This window comes from Poecilia reticulata, chromosome 3, assembly GCF_904066995.2.
Source record: "Poecilia reticulata chromosome 3, P_reticulata-male-v2, whole genome shotgun sequence".
In the NCBI taxonomy this organism is placed as follows: Eukaryota; Metazoa; Chordata; class Actinopteri; order Cyprinodontiformes; family Poeciliidae; genus Poecilia; species Poecilia reticulata.
In genome coordinates, this window is record NC_088832.1 from 23,967,400 (window position 1) to 23,987,778 (window position 20,379).

The 20,379-nt window shown below is 38.1% G+C and overlaps 1 protein-coding gene across 3 annotated transcripts in view; it reads right to left on the bottom strand.

Moving 5' to 3' along the window:
* Positions 1-20,379, bottom strand: part of kif26ba (kinesin family member 26Ba) — a 106,744-nt gene that overhangs the window by 31,529 nt on the left and 54,836 nt on the right. For all 3 annotated transcript variants that reach the window (XM_008405769.3, XM_008405767.3, XM_008405766.3), the window contains exons 6-11: positions 15,187-15,402; positions 14,294-14,387; positions 7,033-7,178; positions 6,284-6,400; positions 4,739-4,925; positions 169-358 (exon numbers count right to left, since the gene is read on the bottom strand). In XM_008405769.3, the coding sequence (XP_008403991.2) occupies positions 169-358; positions 4,739-4,925; positions 6,284-6,400; positions 7,033-7,178; positions 14,294-14,387; positions 15,187-15,402 (950 nt within the window). The remainder of the gene's footprint in view (positions 1-168; positions 359-4,738; positions 4,926-6,283; positions 6,401-7,032; positions 7,179-14,293; positions 14,388-15,186; positions 15,403-20,379) is intronic.

A 20,379-nucleotide genomic window follows, 5' to 3' on the forward strand; every position in this document is an offset into this window, starting at 1 on the left:
TCTCACACATTTGGTAATTTGGCCTCTTCTTCTCTCCTGTTCAGGATCCAATCAGTTCATTTTCGCACACTTCCTCTCTGCACTCCCCGCCCACGCACACACACACACACACACACACACACACACACACACACACACACACACACACACACACACACACCAACCTACTTGTAGGGAATGTGTTTGCTGCCGTTGACCAGGGCCAGAATCACGTTCCCGAGGGCGGACAGGGAAAGGCACAGAGGAGCTGAGCTTGGTGAAGAGTTTTCTCTGCTTTTCCCGCCGCCACCTCCTCCCAGGGCTTTAGCATCACAGCTCCCCAGGTCCAGCAGGTGGAGGCGACTACGACCTCCTGACACTGAAATGTGTGAAAAGCAGGTCAGTGAAAGCAGAGGAAGAAACAAATGGGAAATAAACTGAATTCAAGGTATCTGTAGGTTTCAGCAAGTAAAATTTAAGACTTTTTAAAAACCTTTTATTGCCACCTTGAATGAAATTTACAACTGAAAAATCTATAAATATAGAGAATGGTTGGGGGTACTTAATGCATTACGATCAAGCATAATGTGACACTGGATTGTTAAGGAGAAGTTAAGGAGAACTAAACTCCCTCAGAAATGCTGGTCAGTTTCTCAAAATGCTCAACAGAAAACATCCTGACAAGCTGCTTGATGGTTTAGTTTTCCAGCTGCATCCAAGGATATATATATATATATATATAAGTTGCTAGTTACCTCAATTGCCTCAAACTTTTGCCTGACAGAAAAGTCCTGCAAGAAAAAAAATCTACATTGATAACTAGGGTCAATTTTTATTGCAAATTTTAATGCGTGTGTAAATTTTTTTTGTAACATGCGTTATTTATTGTGAATTAACGCTAAGTTAATAAACTGAATTGAATTAAAGTGAGTAGTCCTGCCACTATAAAATGTAAGACCTGTAATTAAAATATTTAAGGCCAACTTACATTTCCTTAATGAATTTGAGACATTTATGTCTTTGATTTTAGACACACAAGTTTAAGACTTTTTAAGGATGCGTGGACACCCTGGAATTGAAATCTTTTTATTCTAATAAGATAGTAACTACATATTAATAATAGAGACGCATTAGGTGACCAGTATTTTGACGTTATCCCTACAGCTGCAGCTCTTACTGAGATATAAGGGTGAATGTTCACAGTTAGCACAGGAGTGGCTCAGGGCTGTGTGCTCAGCCCACACACTTTCCAACCGTTTTTTTATCCGTACATGAATCAAACATGAAAAAAATGCGTTAAAAAAGAAGACCCTACACTAGGCATAGTGACAAAAATTGTTTTTGAAAACCAGAAAGTCTAAGGCAAAAATACTTAGATTTTATAGCACCAAAAATTAGAAACAGAATCACAGCTAATGACCATCAAAAAAGACAAAAAGCCTCTCAGTCCCTTCATTGTTTCAGAAAGTTAAGGACTAAACTCCCTCAGAACTGTTGGTCAGTTTCTCAAAATGCTCAACAGAAAACATCCTGACAAGCTGCTTGGTGGTTTAGTTTTCCAGCTGCATTCAAGACCCTGAAATAGCTCTTTCTGTAAAAGCAGCACAGAACATTGCCTTGTTTTCAGTTGCCACAGGGCAAATAACTGTAGAGCAGTTCCTGTTTGAAAAGAGCAAAAAGTATTTTCAAAGACGTTACTCACCGAGGACAAAACCTTTTCCAGCTCCTCCTTTCAGCAAGACGTTACAGATCAATGAGGGTACATAAAAACGGACTAAAACGGTTATTCCTTTATTCAGCTGCGGCTTTGTCTGTTTCAACTTTATTAGCCCACTTATACTAAATTACAATTTTAAGTCTAGCTTCTAGTTTTAACCAAACAAATTTAAATAAATGGTGTAATAAAGTAGCTAAAGATCTAATTTAAAACTGGTTCCAATTTGTACATAACGTATCAGAATACACCACAATTTATTTCTTTAGTTGATAACTAAAAGGTTCAAATGTCAGAGTTTTGTGGCTTACCAACCACTCAAAAATAAATGAAAAAGCACCAATTATGGCACTGGAGCCTTTAATTTGTCTCTTAATGTGTCTGAATTAAAAATAGAAGCTTAAATGAGTTTTATATGTTGACCGTTTGTGACAGGGTTATTTGAAAAATAGACTAGTGTTGGCTAAAACAAACATTTCATTTCAGCCTGTAGCCCAACATAGATCATTTTTAGGTGTTAAGATGCAGTTAGTCGGTGTGACGCAGCGTTGTTCACTGTCTGAAAAACTTTACACTTCTATCTTCAGTTTTTCTTTTTAGTGACCTAATCTTAAGCCACTTATTCATTGCTATCCATAACTATTTTTAATAACGATCCTCTGGTAAGCTAACTGTAGCGTCGCCGTTTTAGCTGACGTCACGGCACATAAACTGTTGTTTACATGCAGTACGTCGCGGATCACTAGGGGGCGCCTGCGGACCACAGTTTGAGAAAGACTGCTGTAAATAGATTCTAATCTAAATTTAGAGGCCCAGTACAGTAAAACTACAACAGATGTAGTATGTAAAATTAGCTTGACATTTAAATTGGTGAGGGCAAATATCACAATGCAGACTGTACACTTGTCTTGTGTAGATTAGATGAAATTGTAAATTACCCCTTTAAAGTGCAGGAATGAGAGTAAAGACTTGATTTCGGTAAGGACTCTCAGTTGACAAAAATAAAAGCTTCTGACAACTGTTGGTTTCTTGCCAATGAGAAAGAATGTCATGTCAAAAATTACGCTGAGTTTTTGCAGAAAAACTTTTTAGTTGGGGAGGTTATGTACTCCCAAAAGTCTTGCATCTGTTTTACATTTCATCCATTATTTAAAGCCGTCCAGACAGTCCAGCAAAGCATTCAGTGGGGCTTTATCTCTCCTGCTTACAGTCAAGTAGATTTAAGATTAGTGGAATGATATCTGATTTTTGTTTAGGATGAAACTGAAGTGGAGCTTTTAAAAAGAGAACAAAGAATGGATCCCTTCTCAATCCAACAGGACAATTTTGTGAGTTTGATGGTGAAGCTGCAGCTCTTAAGATAAGATTCAAACAACTCTAACAAACTTTTTATTGAAGCACAATGAGAAATGGATGAAGATTAAACCAAAAGGAATGTTTTCTTCAATGTGCTTTGGTTCCAAGTTCCAAAATAGGAAACGCTGGGTAAATATCAAAATGTGTTTGCAATAAAAGACATTTTAGCAAATGAAGTCCAGGGTCAGCTGAAAGCAAAATGAGAACAATGCATGCTCTCACATTACAGTTATTCATCTCTAATCTCTGTGTCTCTTCCTATCATGCATGTTGACAATTATGCTAACACACACACGCGTATTTATTGCTGGGCACAATTAGACTTTTAATTGACTTCCTTAAGTTTACTTACTACTTTTAAAAATAAATTCTAAAGGAGCCTGTCAAAGTGTCCATATCAGACCTGAATCAGAGGCATCAGTGGAGCTGATTTGAGTGTCAAAGCATAAACGGGTTAAGACAACAGATAGTTTGTGTCTGTGTTTGTTGTATGTGATGAAAATGTCCAGGCTTGGCTAAAATGCTGTCAGTAACAAGTTGACTATCATTGACTTACTCCATTTTGTATTTCAACAACAGTGTATAAGTTAAATAACTAAAATGCTAAGGTTAGCCAAAATGATGTCAACAGCATGTAGGTTATCAGTAGCAAGTAGACAAACCTTGTCTTACCCCTTCAGTATGAAAACATTGTTGTAGAAACTAAAGTTAGCAACAACACTATAAGAACAATAATAAGGTTAGCTAAGATGATGTCAATAGTTTTTGGGGGATTAATAGCATGTTGACTAGGCTTCATTTTCTCCCTTTAGTATGCTAACATTGTAGAAGCTAATATTAGCAACAATGCTAATGCTAGCTAAGATGTAATTAATAGTTTTGGGGGGATTAATAGCATGTTGACTAGGCTTCATTTTCTCCCTTTAGTATGCTAATGTTGTGGAAGCTTAAATTAGCAACAATGCTAATGCTAGCTAATATGCAGTCAATAGTTCTTGGGGATTAATAGCATGTTCTCTAATACAGATTTACTCTATTTAGCAAACAATATTGTATGTGCTAAAAATGAGCAACAATGCTATGATTTGATAAAATGCAGTCAGTAGCATGCGGGGTGTTACTAGCATGTTAAGTATATTACTGGAGATCAACATGCTAGTCCCCACATGCTACCAGCAACATTTGATACATCTTTGCTTAATGCTAACACTGTGCTAACTGTAACCATTAGCACTACATTCCTAATCCGTCCCTTAAACTAGAAGTAATTTTCAGCAAACTCGAACAATTAAAAAAAATCTGTACTATGTTGCGTTACGACTGAGCTTTGGTCCCACATGGCAGCTGATCTTAGAAGAGTTATTATACTTAGAAATGGCTCTGAATAAAAAACACTGACAAGTACATTAATGCGCACACATTTTGTGCATGAGAAGCGTCAGACTCTGTCTCAGTCACATGCAGTGACTCAGTGTGATTGTGTTATCAGACTGTTATTCTCTAATCACTGAATAATTATTAATAGATCACACAGTGACATACTGGTGACAGATTTGCATTTATAACACACAGATCTGAATATCATATTTCAGACAAACTTTGTTTTCCTCAATAACATGAAAAACTAAATCTCCAGCAGGAAAACACATCTCAGTGGTAATAATGTTTTCCAAGCATAAGAGTACTCACTCCCTCCTTTGCCTGTCTTTTCCATGCGGTACTGGTAGATGTGCAACGTGAAGAGCATGTGGGAGTTCCTGTGTTCTTCTTCTGTGGTGTTGGGCCGCTGGCTGCTGTGGCGAGCTGCGATGGCCGCATCCAGGAACCAGGCCGCCTTCTCTGGGCTGGGAGCACGGAGCTCCGACTGGTTTTGGAGCTGGAAAACATCCAGATTTTAAAAATAATGTTGCATCAATGTTACAGACATGATAGGATGGGGGAGGTAAGAGGAAACCAAATTAAGCCAGAAGGATTTGAGTCACCAGTCAAAAAGTATTTATACGATGATTATGTTTACAATGAGGATTTGGCATGTAGGGCTCTGCTAGTAATGGTTCACCTGCAGGTATGTGACATACAAAGAAGCTGCAAGGAGTGTAAAATGTGTGTGTATGCTGCAGGATGTAATTACTGATGAGATTATACCAGATTAGTTAGGGATTATACAGATGTGTTTGCACCAGACCCTCTAATTCTATAAACAAGCAGACATTCTGCTGCTCACTTGTTGCTGTCACTTTGTGACAATCTGACTACTGCAGCATGTTTTTCCCGAAAAACGAAAAAAAACCCAAAAAACTATAATACTGTTGAACTTGGGTGAAAGTCGTCCTTTGTAGTCAGAATCAGCTGTTTAACATGTTTTATATATATGTGTAGCTTTATTTGGCAAAAATCAGACTTCTTTTGTCTAGTTAAAACAATTTGCATTGATTTTATTGCTCAGCATTTCCATCTACAATTTTACAAAAATACTGAATTGCAGTGAAGCAAAACTGATAACTTGACAATTTGGCTCAGATTTGCACACCACTCTGAGATTACATATTCATGGACAAACAGCAAAAGTAATGCTGCTGCTAATCTCTAATTTGTTGGTCTATTTAGTAATAATTTAGTGGTTGTTTGAGTTTTGTATGAAGCATGTTAAAAAGTCATAATCTGATGAGGCAGATTATGTTGTTTTATCATTACACTATTTGATTTGTGCTTTTTCGCTCTTTGAACAGGAATAATGCCTTTCAGTTAAGGTAAAATAGTAAAATAATATTTACATTTCAAGGTCCCCCCAGGAAACTTGCTAAGCCCGGTGGTTGGGGCGCTTGGCGATTATTCATCCACACTTTTTTTTTGAGTTAAAAAGTGTTAAACGTTGACAAGAAATTTCAAAATATCTCTTGATAATTATGTGTTATTGAAAGATTATCTGAACACCAACTATAAAGACTGAAAAAGTTCAAACATTAAAAAGAAATAAGCAATGCTAAGCCTGGTGGGGGCAGAAGTAAAGCCTGGTGGCCCGCCAGGCTTATAATAGACTGGGGGAAACCCTGCATTCCATTGATTAAAGTTTTTTATCAAGTGCTTTTTCTTTCTGTACTTTTGATTCTCATTATTTTCAAATGTCACAAGGGTGTGTTTCTGTCCCAATTCCCAAAGACAGAATCGACTTTTAAAAGTTAAAAATAAGTTCTGAAGCAAATTGAAAACATTTAAATAATCAATCAGATGTACCTGCATGCCACAGATTGGATCCTCACACAGATAAACTCCAGGCGACTGGCCGTCCTGCAGACTTCCTGTAGCCACTTCAGACAGCAGATCCTTCAGGTTTTCCTCCTTTCCCCAAACCTGAACATAAATCAATCAGAAATTTTTTTCATGCAATTTGAAACAAGAATTTAAATTATTCTAAAGTAAAATAAGTTATTTTAACTTGATATTGTGAGTAAAATAGCAGAGAAATGTGGCTCTTTAACCAGGTGAGGTCAGTTTTTATTTACATATTGTGAAATAATTATTTGGTTTAAATTGCAGCATTAAGTTAAAACTCACAATTCAAGATTAATGAACTTAAACGACTTGTTTTAGACAACTTGTCTCTTGTTGTTAAATCAACTTTATGAACTTTAATTTGAGTAAAAACCAAAACAATTTTCTTGTTGACTTAAGTTGCATTTTCAAGGCAGCAGGTGGAGTTTCGTTTTCAATTTAAACCACCTTCAAATGTTTTACAGTGCAGTAGCTTTACTGACTTTTATTAACTTTACTAAAAAGACAAGAATGTTGCAGAATAAGTCACTCAACGACACAGGCTAAAAACATTTTTCTTTTTTTAAACTTAGGAGCATTTCTTAAATAAAAGCTTAAAAAAATACTAAATTAACAACCGTCAGTGATCGCTGCAGCTGCTTCCTTTTCTATTTAATAAAAAAAACATCAGTAATGTTTCTAATAAAAACTGAGGTGTTTTTCTCAGTCACCTCCACAGCAGAGACTCGAACAGAGAAGCGCGCTCCTGTCTTCTCCTTCCTCTCATTGATGAGTTTAAACAGCCAGGAGATGGCACAGGGGATTATTCCCAGGGTCTGAAGAGAGTCATCACGACCAATCATTGTGTACGATTTTCCTGGATGACACACACACAGACAAAAAGCAGAGCAAGGGGTGAGAAGAAAAAGATAATAAAACCTCTATTCTCTGGAGGAAGATGAGTAAGAAAAAGGTGTGAGAGTGAAATGATCGTCTGTGAGTGGATCTGTGTCTCCTCCAGTCACAGGGCGATGATTATCCTCCTCCTACACCTGCTGCGGCTGTCAGAATCAGGAGATCAAACACCCGCCTAAACAAAGCCATATGTCACAGCTAACATGTGGAAAACAGAGGACATGAAAGCCTGACTCCTGTGATGCAGCGTAAAGAAATGTTTCCCATTTGTTCTGAATGAGGATGGAGGGGAGGCTGTCAGCGACGTTGTGATTTTACATTGTTCTCCCTCAGCGTTTCCTCAAGCATCTGCTCTAAAAACACTGAGCTGCTTCATGAAACGGTGCAAACGCGTTGTAAAAGAGACAATGTGCATTTATTTACACATTCTGACACTTTGCGTTAATAAAACCAAAAAGCTGCTCCATGAGTGTAAAAGTTGACCTATTAGGTTTCCTTGAATGGGTTAGGGTCTATGACGTGTCAAACTCGAGGCCTGTGGGCCAAATCCGGACCACTACAGCTTTTTATGTGGTCCTCGAGATTCCAGACTAAACACCAAGTGTGCTTAAGTATTATGTTATCAATATATATTATATAATTATATTATGTTATGTTATCAGTTTTTATCTTTTTACTGGCAAATTATATCAATCAGTCTCTCCAGTTTCTTGAGAATTATTGTGGAAATTCACACAAAATCAACAAATCCCAGCACTTTTCTGAGCTGATACATAATTGGGAGTTTATTGCAGATTTTCTCAAAAATGGTCAGAAACATTCTTTCTTGTACTAAACAGCTGCCTCAGCTTTAATTGATGTCAGATTACAGTCCAGGACCTACACAGAAAGTAATAAAAAGTCACGTTTACCGTCGCAAATATTTCCAAATTAGTAACACAAAAACTTTGATTTTTATTTAAAAGATCACAAAAAACGATCACAAAATCCTGGAAGGACTGAATCAATACTATTTAATTTTAAGAATTTATTGATATTTTAACAGTTTGTGAACAGGTTTTATCAATATATCCTGGCACAACTGGCCCTTTAAGAGCAGCCATGATCTGGATTTGGCCCAAAACGAAAATGAGGTTGACATCCCTGGTCTATTGGCAACACAAAACATGTGAATTAGTTTTTTTTTTTTTTTTTTTTGCGCAAAATCATTCTTTGATTATAAGATTTTATTCTGGTCAGTTCGGCCTATTTCAAGCTTTTCAGATTGAACTGTTTTAGAGACTCCTGTCACTTTAAATCCAAATAAGCTGCTGCTGGCCCCAACTCAACCATTACGTGAAAATGGCTGAAAACAGATGAGACCATAACATCTCTGATTCTGAATCAGGTTCATTCGCAGAAGAAGTGGAGCCTCCTACACAACCAACAAGAATGCAGCAAATGGTTTCTGAATGATGAGTCAATGACAAAACACTTGACATTTCCAGTATCCATTGCACAGAGCATACAGCTGACCAAGCGTGCTGGAGTTCCGTTTGGGTTGCGCTAGGCAACTCCAGGCTCGGTTGGGGTTGCTGGGTAACGGAGCAGTTACATTGAAGAGGATTTTGAAATGTCTTGTTTTCCAGACACTAAAAAACATTAAGTTATTTCCAGAAACAGCCGAGTGTTTTAAAAGCAGTTGAGACCTGAAAGGTGGTACAAAAAATACGCAAAAAGTGAATTTAGTATAACCGGTCCTCTTTAAAGTTCAACACCAGACCATTAACTTTGACTAATCTGATTTCCCAGTTGATTCGATGGATTTCCTTCATCCCACTTTGTCTATTTAACAGCCGTCACGTCTCTGTGTGTCTCTCTTCCTTTCAGGCCTGACTTTATGTGACAGAATGTGAGTGTTGGTATATCACAGCCATTTCCTTTGTTCTCGCTGCTGCAGGCTGTCAAGTCCTGGTTCTGTGGCTGACTGCTTCAGCCAGCTGCACAGGAACGTTACGCTGCAGGCTGTAAAACAGTGAGTGAACTGAGTTTATTTTTTTTATAGTGGTGCGGATGCCTCGTAATTGGTCACATCGAACCAAAATAACAGATTCTGTCACTGTCTGAACAAGGTTAAAATAAACAGGGTTTGAGTGTCAAGGCATGGAGTATTCAGTACAATAATGCAAAACCTTCAACCAGCTACCGCAAAATAGTTTTAGATCAAAGCCTATTCATGTCCTAGTTAAAGTTCAGACCTTTGGCAGGTCTTAAGTTTCCATTTAAACTGACTATGCCAATAAAAAATGGAAAAGTTGTGATTGACCTGAAAGACAAAAAGTAGCTGCTTGCTACACTTTAGCTTTATACGTTACAAATCTAGAACAAACTAAGGCTGTGTTCACACTGCAGCCTGAAGTGACCCAATTCAGTTTTGGGAAAATCAAATTGTTTTGCTGTTCACACTTCCAAGTAAATGCGCCCTGTATGTGATCTCTAGAGTGAACGGCAAACGGCCTGAAAGTGTCCCGCATGCGCAGTAGAGGGCGCAATAACAGCGTTATAGCCAAACGCCATAAAAGAAGAAGTTCTCAGTGTTTGTGGAAGTAAACATGCTAACGGTGGAGCTTAGCTTACAATGTTGAAGCTGTCCGACCGGAACCAGCACATTAACAACTTAATCCTCATTATATTCCGCCATGGTTCCTGTGAGTATCAGGACATAGAATAGGGACGTTTGTCGAGTATCAGTGGCATTCATGTAGATCAGGGGTGTCCAAAGTCATCCTGCATGTTTTAGTTCTCTCCCTGATTTTACACACCTGCATCAAATGATGGCTCATTAGAGGCCTAAGCAGAAAACTGACTTGCTGAGGAGATTGTTGCTACCACCTGGGAGAGAACTAAAACATGCAGGATGCCGGCCCTCGAGGACCGACTTTGGACACCGCTGATGTAGATGAATGCGACCTGGGCGTTAGGTCACATTTACATAACGGATATCCAAGTGAACTGGGTCGCATTCGAAAAGAATCCGACCTGTGTTGTTCAGACTGTCATGAAAAGATCAGATACAGGTCGCATTATGGCAAACAAAATCAGATTTGAGTCACTTCAGTCTGCAATGTGAACGTAGTCTTAAACAGTACCATCTACTTAGCAACCCAGAACAATTGGAACCAACATTTAGTTTTATAATGAAGCGTGGAGAACCAACCAACATTTAGCTTTATACTTTTAATATCGGAGCCACACCTAGAAACTCCCGTTGGTTTGTTACTTAGCAACCCAGAAGAAGAATCAAACATGGAGAACCAACATTTAGCTTTATACTTTTAATATCGGAGCCACACCTAGAAACTCCCGTTGGTTTGTTACTTAGCAACCCAGAAGAAGAATCAAACATGGAGAACCAACATTTAGCTTTATAAAACAACTGGAATCAACATTTAGTTTATACATCTCTAACATTTTGTCTTTCGTTGGTTTTGTTTGTATTTCCTTCAAATTCATGTAAAACACTTTGAACTGCTTTGTTGCTAAAAATGTGCTACATAAATAAAATTATCCGCCTTACTTACATTTTCAGTTAATTATTTTAAGAGTTTTGTACAATGTCTATTACATAAAATTTCACTAAAATAAATCTTACATTTGTGACTGCACTGTGACAAAGTGTGGAAAAGCTTAATCACTCTTAGGCTTTTTGGTAACAATGCTGACAAAAGCTATAATATTTGGCTTGTATCAAAATTATACAAATGTAGCGGTTTTTAATTTCGGTATATTTGGCTTTTTTCAATGCGAACCTGCTTGTTGTGCTGAGATTTGGCCCCTCGTAAACCCACAGCCCAGGGCTTCCAGGCTGAAGATAAACACTCTTCGTGCTACTTTCCCCGTTTTAATTAGCAAAAAGGTAATGTCATTATAACGCGACGGCCCCATTAAGATTCATGGCCTGGGGTGAGCTGCTGCCGCCGCTGCCGCTGCTGCTGCCGCCGCTGTTGCTGCTGCTGCTGCTGCTCTTTAAGCTGAAACCGTTCCTGGTCACGGCACCGACAGAACGCAGGAATCCATTCAGAAATCCATTAACAAAAGTTTGTTTCTCCAAGCTTATAAAAGCGCCTGCAGTGTCATTTACACGGCCATGCTCAAGCAATTAGAGGGAACATTAGTTCCAGATGTAGTCGTTCATTACAGGCAGAGTAGCTTTTACCATTAATTCTGTCTTTATTTTTCTGTTTCAAAGTTTGATGGAAGTTGTGGAATAAAAACACCTGTCTAGACGAGCACGGTGGTGACTTGTTTTGTTTTAGGAGGCTCTAATTATTGTGTGCACATCTGTCTCACCCACTCATTCATCTTATATGCTCACCCACATTTAGCTTAAGGTTGCTATAGCTCATCTCTGCCTGTGTGTGTGCAGCTAAGTGTGGATAAATGCACAAAGAGAGTTTTGAGTCACCAGTTCACCCAACCTGCATGTCTGTAGACAAAGATTTTAATTTTATTTTTAAATGCCATTTTAATTCAAAGACTTTTGAGGTGCTAATTAGCATTTACAACTTAAAATTAAACATTAAGGTAAAGCTATTTTTCCAGTTGCATTGAGTGAAGTCAATGTTGGGAATGTTGATAAAGTAGAAAAACAGTTAATTTCTGATTAGAAATTCTGTGTTTAATTGCTAGAATGTATATTTAAAATCAGTTTACTCAACCAATGCACACTCTCCAAAAAAATCCACTTTGATCTCATCAGTTTACAGAATATCTCTACAAATGTCTTGGGGATTATAAACAAAGGCAAATATTAGACAGTAAATTCTGTTTTTCTGATCAGCAGTAACTTTTTTCTTTGCCCATTTTTGATTGAATCATGAACTATATAGCTTCATTTCAAGTCTATCCATCCATTTTCTTTACACCCTTGTCCCTCAGTGGGGTCGGGAGGGTTGCTGGTGCCTATCTCCAGCTAACGTTCCGGGCGACAGGGTTCACCCTGGACAGGTCGCCAGTCTGTCGCAGGGCAACACAGAGACAAGACGACCGTGCACACACACATTAACACCTAGGGAGAATTTAGACGGACCTATTAACCTGACAGTCATGTTTTTGGACCTTGGGAGAACGGCGGAGTACCCGGAGAAAACCCACGCATGCACAGGGAGAACATGCAAACTCCATGCAGAAAGACCGGGCCGGGAATCGAACCCAGAACCTTCTTGCTGCAAGGCAACAGCTCTACCAAGTGCACCACTGTGCAGCCCATTTTCAAATGTACGCAACACTTCATCGATATTCCACTAATGTTGTTAAATTAGAAACTTGGTTAAAATCGCAAATGAATAAATTTCTTCATGTTAAAAAAACATGACGTGTCATCATCCTACCACTTCCTGTGGTTTGTTTTTTAGTAAAACAGTCAGTTGTTGGTCACGACTCGTGTGATGCATTGGGCTTTTCATTATTTCCAGAGCTGTACATGTCAAACAAAGAAATAAAAATGATCTAGTTGTTTTTGTTTTGCAAACTACACTAATTTTGACACAGCCAAAAAAACCCTCATGTGTTTCTCATCTGAATTTCTTCAGACTTAGACATGAGCTCGATCGCCTCTCAGCTCCTGCAGGATGTTCAGGAGTTGTACGTTTAACTGGTTTCGTAAGTAGTGCCTGAGTAAAGTGATAGTCTTAGCTAGAGGTATTTTTCCCTCTACCTCTGCAGACGAGTTGAAGTGTATGGTCAACAAATGTCGACATTTGTGACGTGTCACGGCGAACATATGAACGAGTCGACAGTGCAGAAACTTAGGGGAAAAAAAGATAGAAACCACCGATTTCAGAGAAAATGGTTATTTTCAGTTTTTTTTTTATAAAGAAATCTCTCCCTGCATTAAATAGAAGTTTCAGAGGTTACAAAATTTGTAAACTTTGATTTGAATTCAGCTTGTTTGCAGAGTAACTCTGTAAACAAGTTTCAGGGAATGTGGGGGAAACTCAAAGCTGATTAACAAACCGGGGTTTATTGGATGTTCACACACTTGTTTTGGTTTTTCCCAATAAGTTACAGATCAGAAGTAAACGCACGGCAATAAGAAATGTATGTGTCTGTGGAGAATCACTTTGGGTTCAATGAACTTGAGGCGGATCTCTGAAATACAGCTCTGGAAAAAATTAAGAGACCGCTTAAAAACATAAGATTCTCTGATTTTACTCTTTATAGGTTTATGTTTGAGTAAAATGAACATTGGTCTTTTGTTCTATGAACCACTGACAACATGTCTCTGAAACTCAAAGCAAAAATTTTGTATTTATTTTCAGAAAATGATAAGTGGTTCAAATAAGAACATAATAGACGCAGGGCTTTCAGACCTCAAATAAGGCAAAGAAAACAGATTCATGTTAATTTAGAAACAACAATACTAATGTTTTAACTTTAGTTTAGAAATCAAGATTTGGTGGAATAACCAGGAGGTTTTCAGTCGGGTTCAGTGCAGTGGACTCTGATTTTTCCCAGAGCTGTACAAAAAAATAAAAAGGATCTAGTTAATTTAATCCAAATTGTGATTTTGAGTACGAGTTGGGAGTCTCCCTCTGGGCCTCGGATACATGTTGCTCGCTGAACCGCCACATTTTCATTCTCAGCCATTATCTTCAGTTCCATATTTTAAAGAGACTTGGTGGAAACTCCAGCTGGATGTAGTCAGATCACAGAACATGACCAATAATGCGGCTCGGGGACCAACACAACTGGGTCTGACCCGAAGTTAAACAACATGTGTCTGAGCTGCCTGGCCTTTGTTAACGCTGCACATGTTTGGGTTCAGATTGCGTTGCAGTGCGCAGTGAAGGGTCCTGACCCTTTCTAAGACGGCTTCTCTAAAAGAATCAGCTTCAGGAGGATTAGGGAGCAAAAGAGGAAGACAGGAAAACAGACTGAGGAAGCTTTCAGCCGGAGCAGACACTAATCCTCTTCTGTCTCTGATAGACGAGGGAGAGCCGCCAAGTGAAGGACTGACAGTCAGGCACACATGCGAGGGATGGCTCATAAACCACATATGCTCTGTAGCCAGGGAAGCTGTGTTCAAAAGGCTGTTACCCAGTTTGGAGTGTCCGAAGCAGAAGATGCAGCCGTCGGCTCCGTTCACCACCGACTGGATGACCTCAGCCACCGTTCCTGCACACACCTCCGCCTGGCAACAGGCGACGACGGAGAGATGATGAGGAAAAACACAAAGCAAAGATTATACACTGAGATGGCCACGTTCAAATTATGAGTCTGTTCACCTTTACGCCAAACTCATCACTCATTTTCTAATCAATGTACTCGTTTTGGCTTTTTTTTTTTTTTAGCAACTTGGGAAGCCATGTTTGTTTCTGTGGAAAATATTCAAGACTTGAACATTTTCATGTTTTCACCTTTGAGGTGAAAGGAGGAGGATTTATGGTTTCAAATTACAAATACACATTTGTAAATAATATATAATGGTCAACAGTGTTCAAGTTTCTATGCACCACAAATTTGGAACAAACAAAGCCGAAACACTTAAATCTAGACTGAAACTAGATTTAAAGTTTTAAACTAGATTTAAAACATTATAAATAAAACAATCACGTTCTGATGTGTAACAACGGCATTTGATAATTGTTGACCGTCTGTTCTACAACCTTGCATTTTTATGATGTAAAACACTTTGAACTGCCTTGTTGCTGAAATGTGCTCTGCACATAAACTTGATTGATTTGTTGTGCCCTGTAATCCAACGCTTGTCTCTCAAGCTTGTAGTTTAACTCATAACGAAGAAAAGCTAAAAGAGTGAAAGTGTAAGGAGAAGGTTTATGTAAATGAAATGTTGAATTCCAAATAAAGACACAAGTCTGGCTCCCAGTGGTGATTTAAAGAATAATCACATTCCAAACAATTTGACATTTTTAGGAAGAAAACTGACATTTACTGTGTTGCGGTTTATTTTTTCACACCAATATTCTCACCTGTGATGCATCGGGAGGAAATGCAGCATCGAAGGTGAACATCTTTGGTGGAGCGTGATTGACTCCTGCTCTTTTCTGGGAGGCAGCATTCGGCGTCTGGTTGGTCGACGGGTCCATGATGGTGATCTGTTTCTTTCTGGGATCCACTTTCAAGAAGGAACTGGACTCTGCAGCGTCAGACTGAGACATTGGGCAAACTCTGACCATCACCTTCACCTGAGAACAAAAAGGTCAGAGCTATTAACACGGTTGGCTAAAGGTAAATTCAAGAGCATTACCATGACTTAAAATCATTATATTTAAATTGTTTTATTGGTGCCAAATGATTAAAAAAACATTGTGTAATTTTATTAATATGTATCACGGCTCAATAATGTAATATCGAGTTTCTATAAACTTTTTATTTTTCTTTATCATTAACATTTAGAAATATTTATTAAGCTACAACTTCTTTTTAAAAAATTATTCTACAAATGGTTTTAAAAGTGATTGCAAATTACAGATGGTGGACCTTGTGAAATCGTTAGCCAAGAAGTTACTTTGTGTGTTTATTTTTATCTCCTTCACCGTTTAATGACAAAAAGAAAGAAATTGTTCAATGAGGTCTTTATACACGGTAAGTCTTGTTTTAAGAGGACTTACTTACTTTCTTTGTGGGTGTAAATCTGTTCAGTCTGTAAAAATGGCCCACACACCTGCGGTGTCGGATGAGACGATGTGAGGCTACAAAACTGGATTAGCAAGAAAGCTAATATCAAGACAGTATGAAGTTGCTTTTGCTAATTATAGGTGGTTAATTATATCAAAGTGCTGCTCATTTAAAACCCTGTTCATGAAGAGCAGTCAGCCAAACGGGATGTTTCTGGGGTTTATAAGCAAGTCATTTCTCCAGTTAGCTGAAATGTTACAGTGATGCCTAAAGCTAATGTTAAATAGCTAAACTGGGAAGAATTAGCCGTTGACGTAAATCACTGTATTTTGGATGTGATATCCACCACTGTTTTTGTCCTAGCTTTTAAGTTAACGAGACATTTCTCACGTTATGTCCTTCTGATGTCTATTTACTTTAATCAATGCTCTGAATGCAGGTTAGTTTTATGCTGCTGATTTCCACATGTGAGCAAACACTAATGTGACGAATCCCGATGGAAAACATCCGGCCGCCATTTTAAGCTGCGTTTCCTTTTCCAAGAACCAGAATAGTTTTCTGGGGCCATTTTCGTTTTCACTGGAAGAACCGACCCAAAACAAAACACCAGGTCCGACATCTACCCCAGAAAACGGCTTCAGTTGGACTTTTTAAAACTACAGGCAGCGTTTGGAAGTAGGACGGTTCAAAACATTTCTTGCTGGTCGAACATTCACAACCCTTTCTTTTGGTAATCTCCCAGTCTATGTTCCTCTGTAGTTCATATTTTATGTTTATTTAAATTAAACAGGAGTTTGGCATTTTACAGAACTCCTGTTACTTTAACTAGATGTTGAACCTAGGTTAATTGGATTTTTTATTATTATTTCAAACAAGGTTTTAAAAACAAGAAAAGCGATCAGTAGGACAGAGAAAATATATACATGCATAAAATTATCACATACTTGTAATTAAAACCATGTTATAATATCCATGTGCTTGTTCAATATACTGTGCTAAAGAGCCAACAAATAAATTGTATTAAATAGACAAAAATGGTTACAAACAAACTCATAACAGGACAAGAAAATCTATGGAAAATAATAGTGACAATTTTAAATAACAGCTGAACATACAGCATCAGAATAATTATCAACTCCTTGCCCATGTATACCTATAAATTCGTCTTAATCTGTGTTTTATAACAATAAATAAAATGTAAAAAGAAAAAAGAAAACTGATGGTAAGCTAATAACAAGCTGGCAAAAGTCTGAGATAGAAGAAAATCAGGCTTATTACATAAAAATAAACATCCAGCAGTGAGTTGAGGAAAAGTTTTTTGTGGTTTTAAAGATGCCTTTTAAAGCAACTTTGTATTTTCAATTTATAAGAGGTTCTTTTTAACATTTAAGCACTGAAACGTTATTCTTATCATGTCTGTGAAGGATTTTTGTTGGAAAAAAATCTATTCTCACCTTGGCTTTGAGAAATGACTCACAAAGAATCACAAAATTCAGCTTTTAGCGCTACATGGGTATCGACACGCTTGTGTTCCTGCTTTCATCCCCTTATTCACCCTGAGCGCCTCCACTTCCCTGATCTCTTCTCCTCCTTCACCTGTCACTCTCTAGTTATCTCTTCCTCTCCTTAATCCCTTCCTATTTTTTTTCTATTCATCTCCATTCACTTCCGCACATCAAAAGGCCTGATTTGCAGGAATCCAGTTTTAGCTTCCTCTCTTCCTCTCCTCCTTTCCTTCATCTCCAGTCTGAAACTGTTAGCAGTCACATTTTAGCTTGGCGGTTGTTTTCTTTGATATCAGCAGGAGCAAAAAGCTGCGTCAGCTAAAGGAAGGGAGTAAAACATCCCAAGATGTAAACAACAAGTTTTCATCTTGGTTCACAATGGCTTAAAGTTTGAAAAGTGTTCGAGTTCAGCCTTGATCTTTTCCTTCACCTCTTTTCTCTTTCGTATTGAATCTGCTGCTTTTATTTTGACAGTATTATAATCTGATACTACGACTGAGATTATTTAATCTGATGGGTAATGTCATATAAAACCAATGAAAACTAAACTGTACAATCTCATAAAGGATTGTAATCAAACCTTTATGGTATAATAATAGCAAAATAATGCAAGAACACATTGTCAAAAATAAATAGACTTGAATTTCTAATGAACATTTAAACTGGACCTGTAAGACATTTTAAATATCCTAAATAAATAATCAAAACTAAAATTAAAAATAAAGTCTATAAACAAAACTGACCGGTCAAAAAAAGGGCTAGTTGAGACCAAAGCACCAGTTTTATCTTCCAGTCATGCAAATGGGAATGGATGGATGGATGGATGGATGGATGGATGGATGGATGGATGGATGGATGGATGGATGGATGGATGGATGGATGGATGGATGGATGGATGGATGGATGGATGGATGGATGGATGATTTATTGCGTCAGTCCTACCAACAGCGTATCTAAAAAGGACAAAGGCAGTTAAACATGAAGCACTTTCTTGCATTCTTCCTTTTGTACAACGCATCTTTGGTTAAGACAGTTTGTTTTTAAGTTCTAAGATTTTTCAAAAATGGGTTTATTGTTTAAAGCGAAACATATTCTGGGTTTCAGCTTTCTGAACAAAGGTTAAGTTGTGTGACATCAAAAACCCAACACTGTGCTCCCAGATCACGAGTTAGAAAAGGAATACCTCCAAACCCTCACCACTGCACGCAAACACCAACCCCCTCCCCCCCCACACACACACGTGGAAGCAGAGCAAGGCCATCTGCTGACCCCAGTGAAGGAGCCCATCGGCCTGAGGGGAAGATTTTACCGCCGCACACCGAATAAGGTGCAGCCCACGAGGCGCTCCGCGTCGGAAACCCATTTGGTCTTTATGTTTGAGCAGGTGAAAGGCTGGAGAGTGAAGCAGAAATGAGGCCATAATGGCTTTCAAAGTCAATTTCTCAAAATTACTGTCTTTTTTTTTTTACTCCGTAATCTGGGACATGAAAATACTACCACCTTCTTTCAGAAGACATTAAACCTCTGGGAGTCTGGAGGGTTTTACACAACACTGCATTGTGACTGATCATATAATGTTATGTTGACAATAAAAAATTATCAGGGATCGGCGCAGATTTTCTTAACCCTTTCATGCAAGGCGGTACAGCTATCTAAAAACAATTTTCTTGTTTCTTGTGGGTTTTTATATGTTATAAATACACACAGACCACTGAAGTGGACATTAGTGCATCTTACAATACGCTGCCAACTACTGGCCATCAGTTGCAAGTGCAAGACATTTTTTGTTAAATCCAATATGGCCGACAGTTGAAAAAGCAACTTGGGAATATCCAGTCCCTCCTTCTGCTCTTGCAGGTTAAAAATATTGTGACATATGTAACCTCTAAAGACCATTATTACTGAAAATCGGAACCGATCACCTACAAAAAAATCATAGAAATTATTTTGACAACTTTTCTTCCCCCCACCGTTTTTATATTTTATGTTTCCGATTTATGAAAATCGGAAACACTTGGAAAAAATCCTGACAAAGGATCATAATTTATACATGAAAGGGTTGATTTTGGGAGATCGGTGATTGGCCAATACTTGCATATGAAACTGATGAGCTCTACCTGAATAAATTATTTAAATATTTGTAGAATTAGCTACATGTGCTCCACTATAGACTTTTAAAGGGATATATTTATATATGCTGACTGACTATATCAAAATAACCATATTTATAGGTATTTAATGCAGCATATTGATGAACACTAATTAGAGAAGCCTTTTTTAACCTAAGGCTTCATCTAATTTCAGAAATGTTTGTCGTTTGATCAACTCACACCCATAATCTCTGATCATTGGGATTTTTCCAATCAATACACCTGGCAGAGGGTAAAAGCCAATATAAACACAAAGCTAATGGAGTCTTTTTCCTGTTTGATGTAAAAGATGGAAGAGGAAAAAGATGTAAGGTTTATTTCAGAACAAAAGATGGAGAAGAGAAAGCAGGTGACCAGTAGCTCTCTCGTTTCTTGCTCTCCAGCCTTCCTCGTCCTTCTCTCTTCTTTTACAAACCTTCGCTTTCATTATATATATTTAAACAAACCTCTTTCTCTGTTTAAGGGAGATTACGTTCCTCATTTTGGTGCCTGCCTTTTTCATTCCCTCCCTTCTCTGAGGCTCATTTCCTTTCTATCCTCTGAACAAATAAGACGACTCTCCGGCTTTTGCTTTTATTCCTTTTTATATTCTCCATCTTCTCCTCCATCTGCGATGAATTCAGCTGTTCGGGGAAAGGGGCTTTCTTATACAAAAGAAAGCATATCCCTTGCACTTAAGAAAACATTTTTATGTCTTTAAACGTCATGATGAACTGTGCAGAGCTTTGCATGTTGCAGCTTTGATTTAGGAGTTATGTCTTCTTCTCTCATCGCCTGCTTGAGGTTCTGAGCTAAAGGGCAGAGACACCTTTCTGACGATTCCTCCTGAGAAACCGATCTCACCACAATTAGGCACCTTTCGATATAGATCCTGCTGTTCTTTCACTTC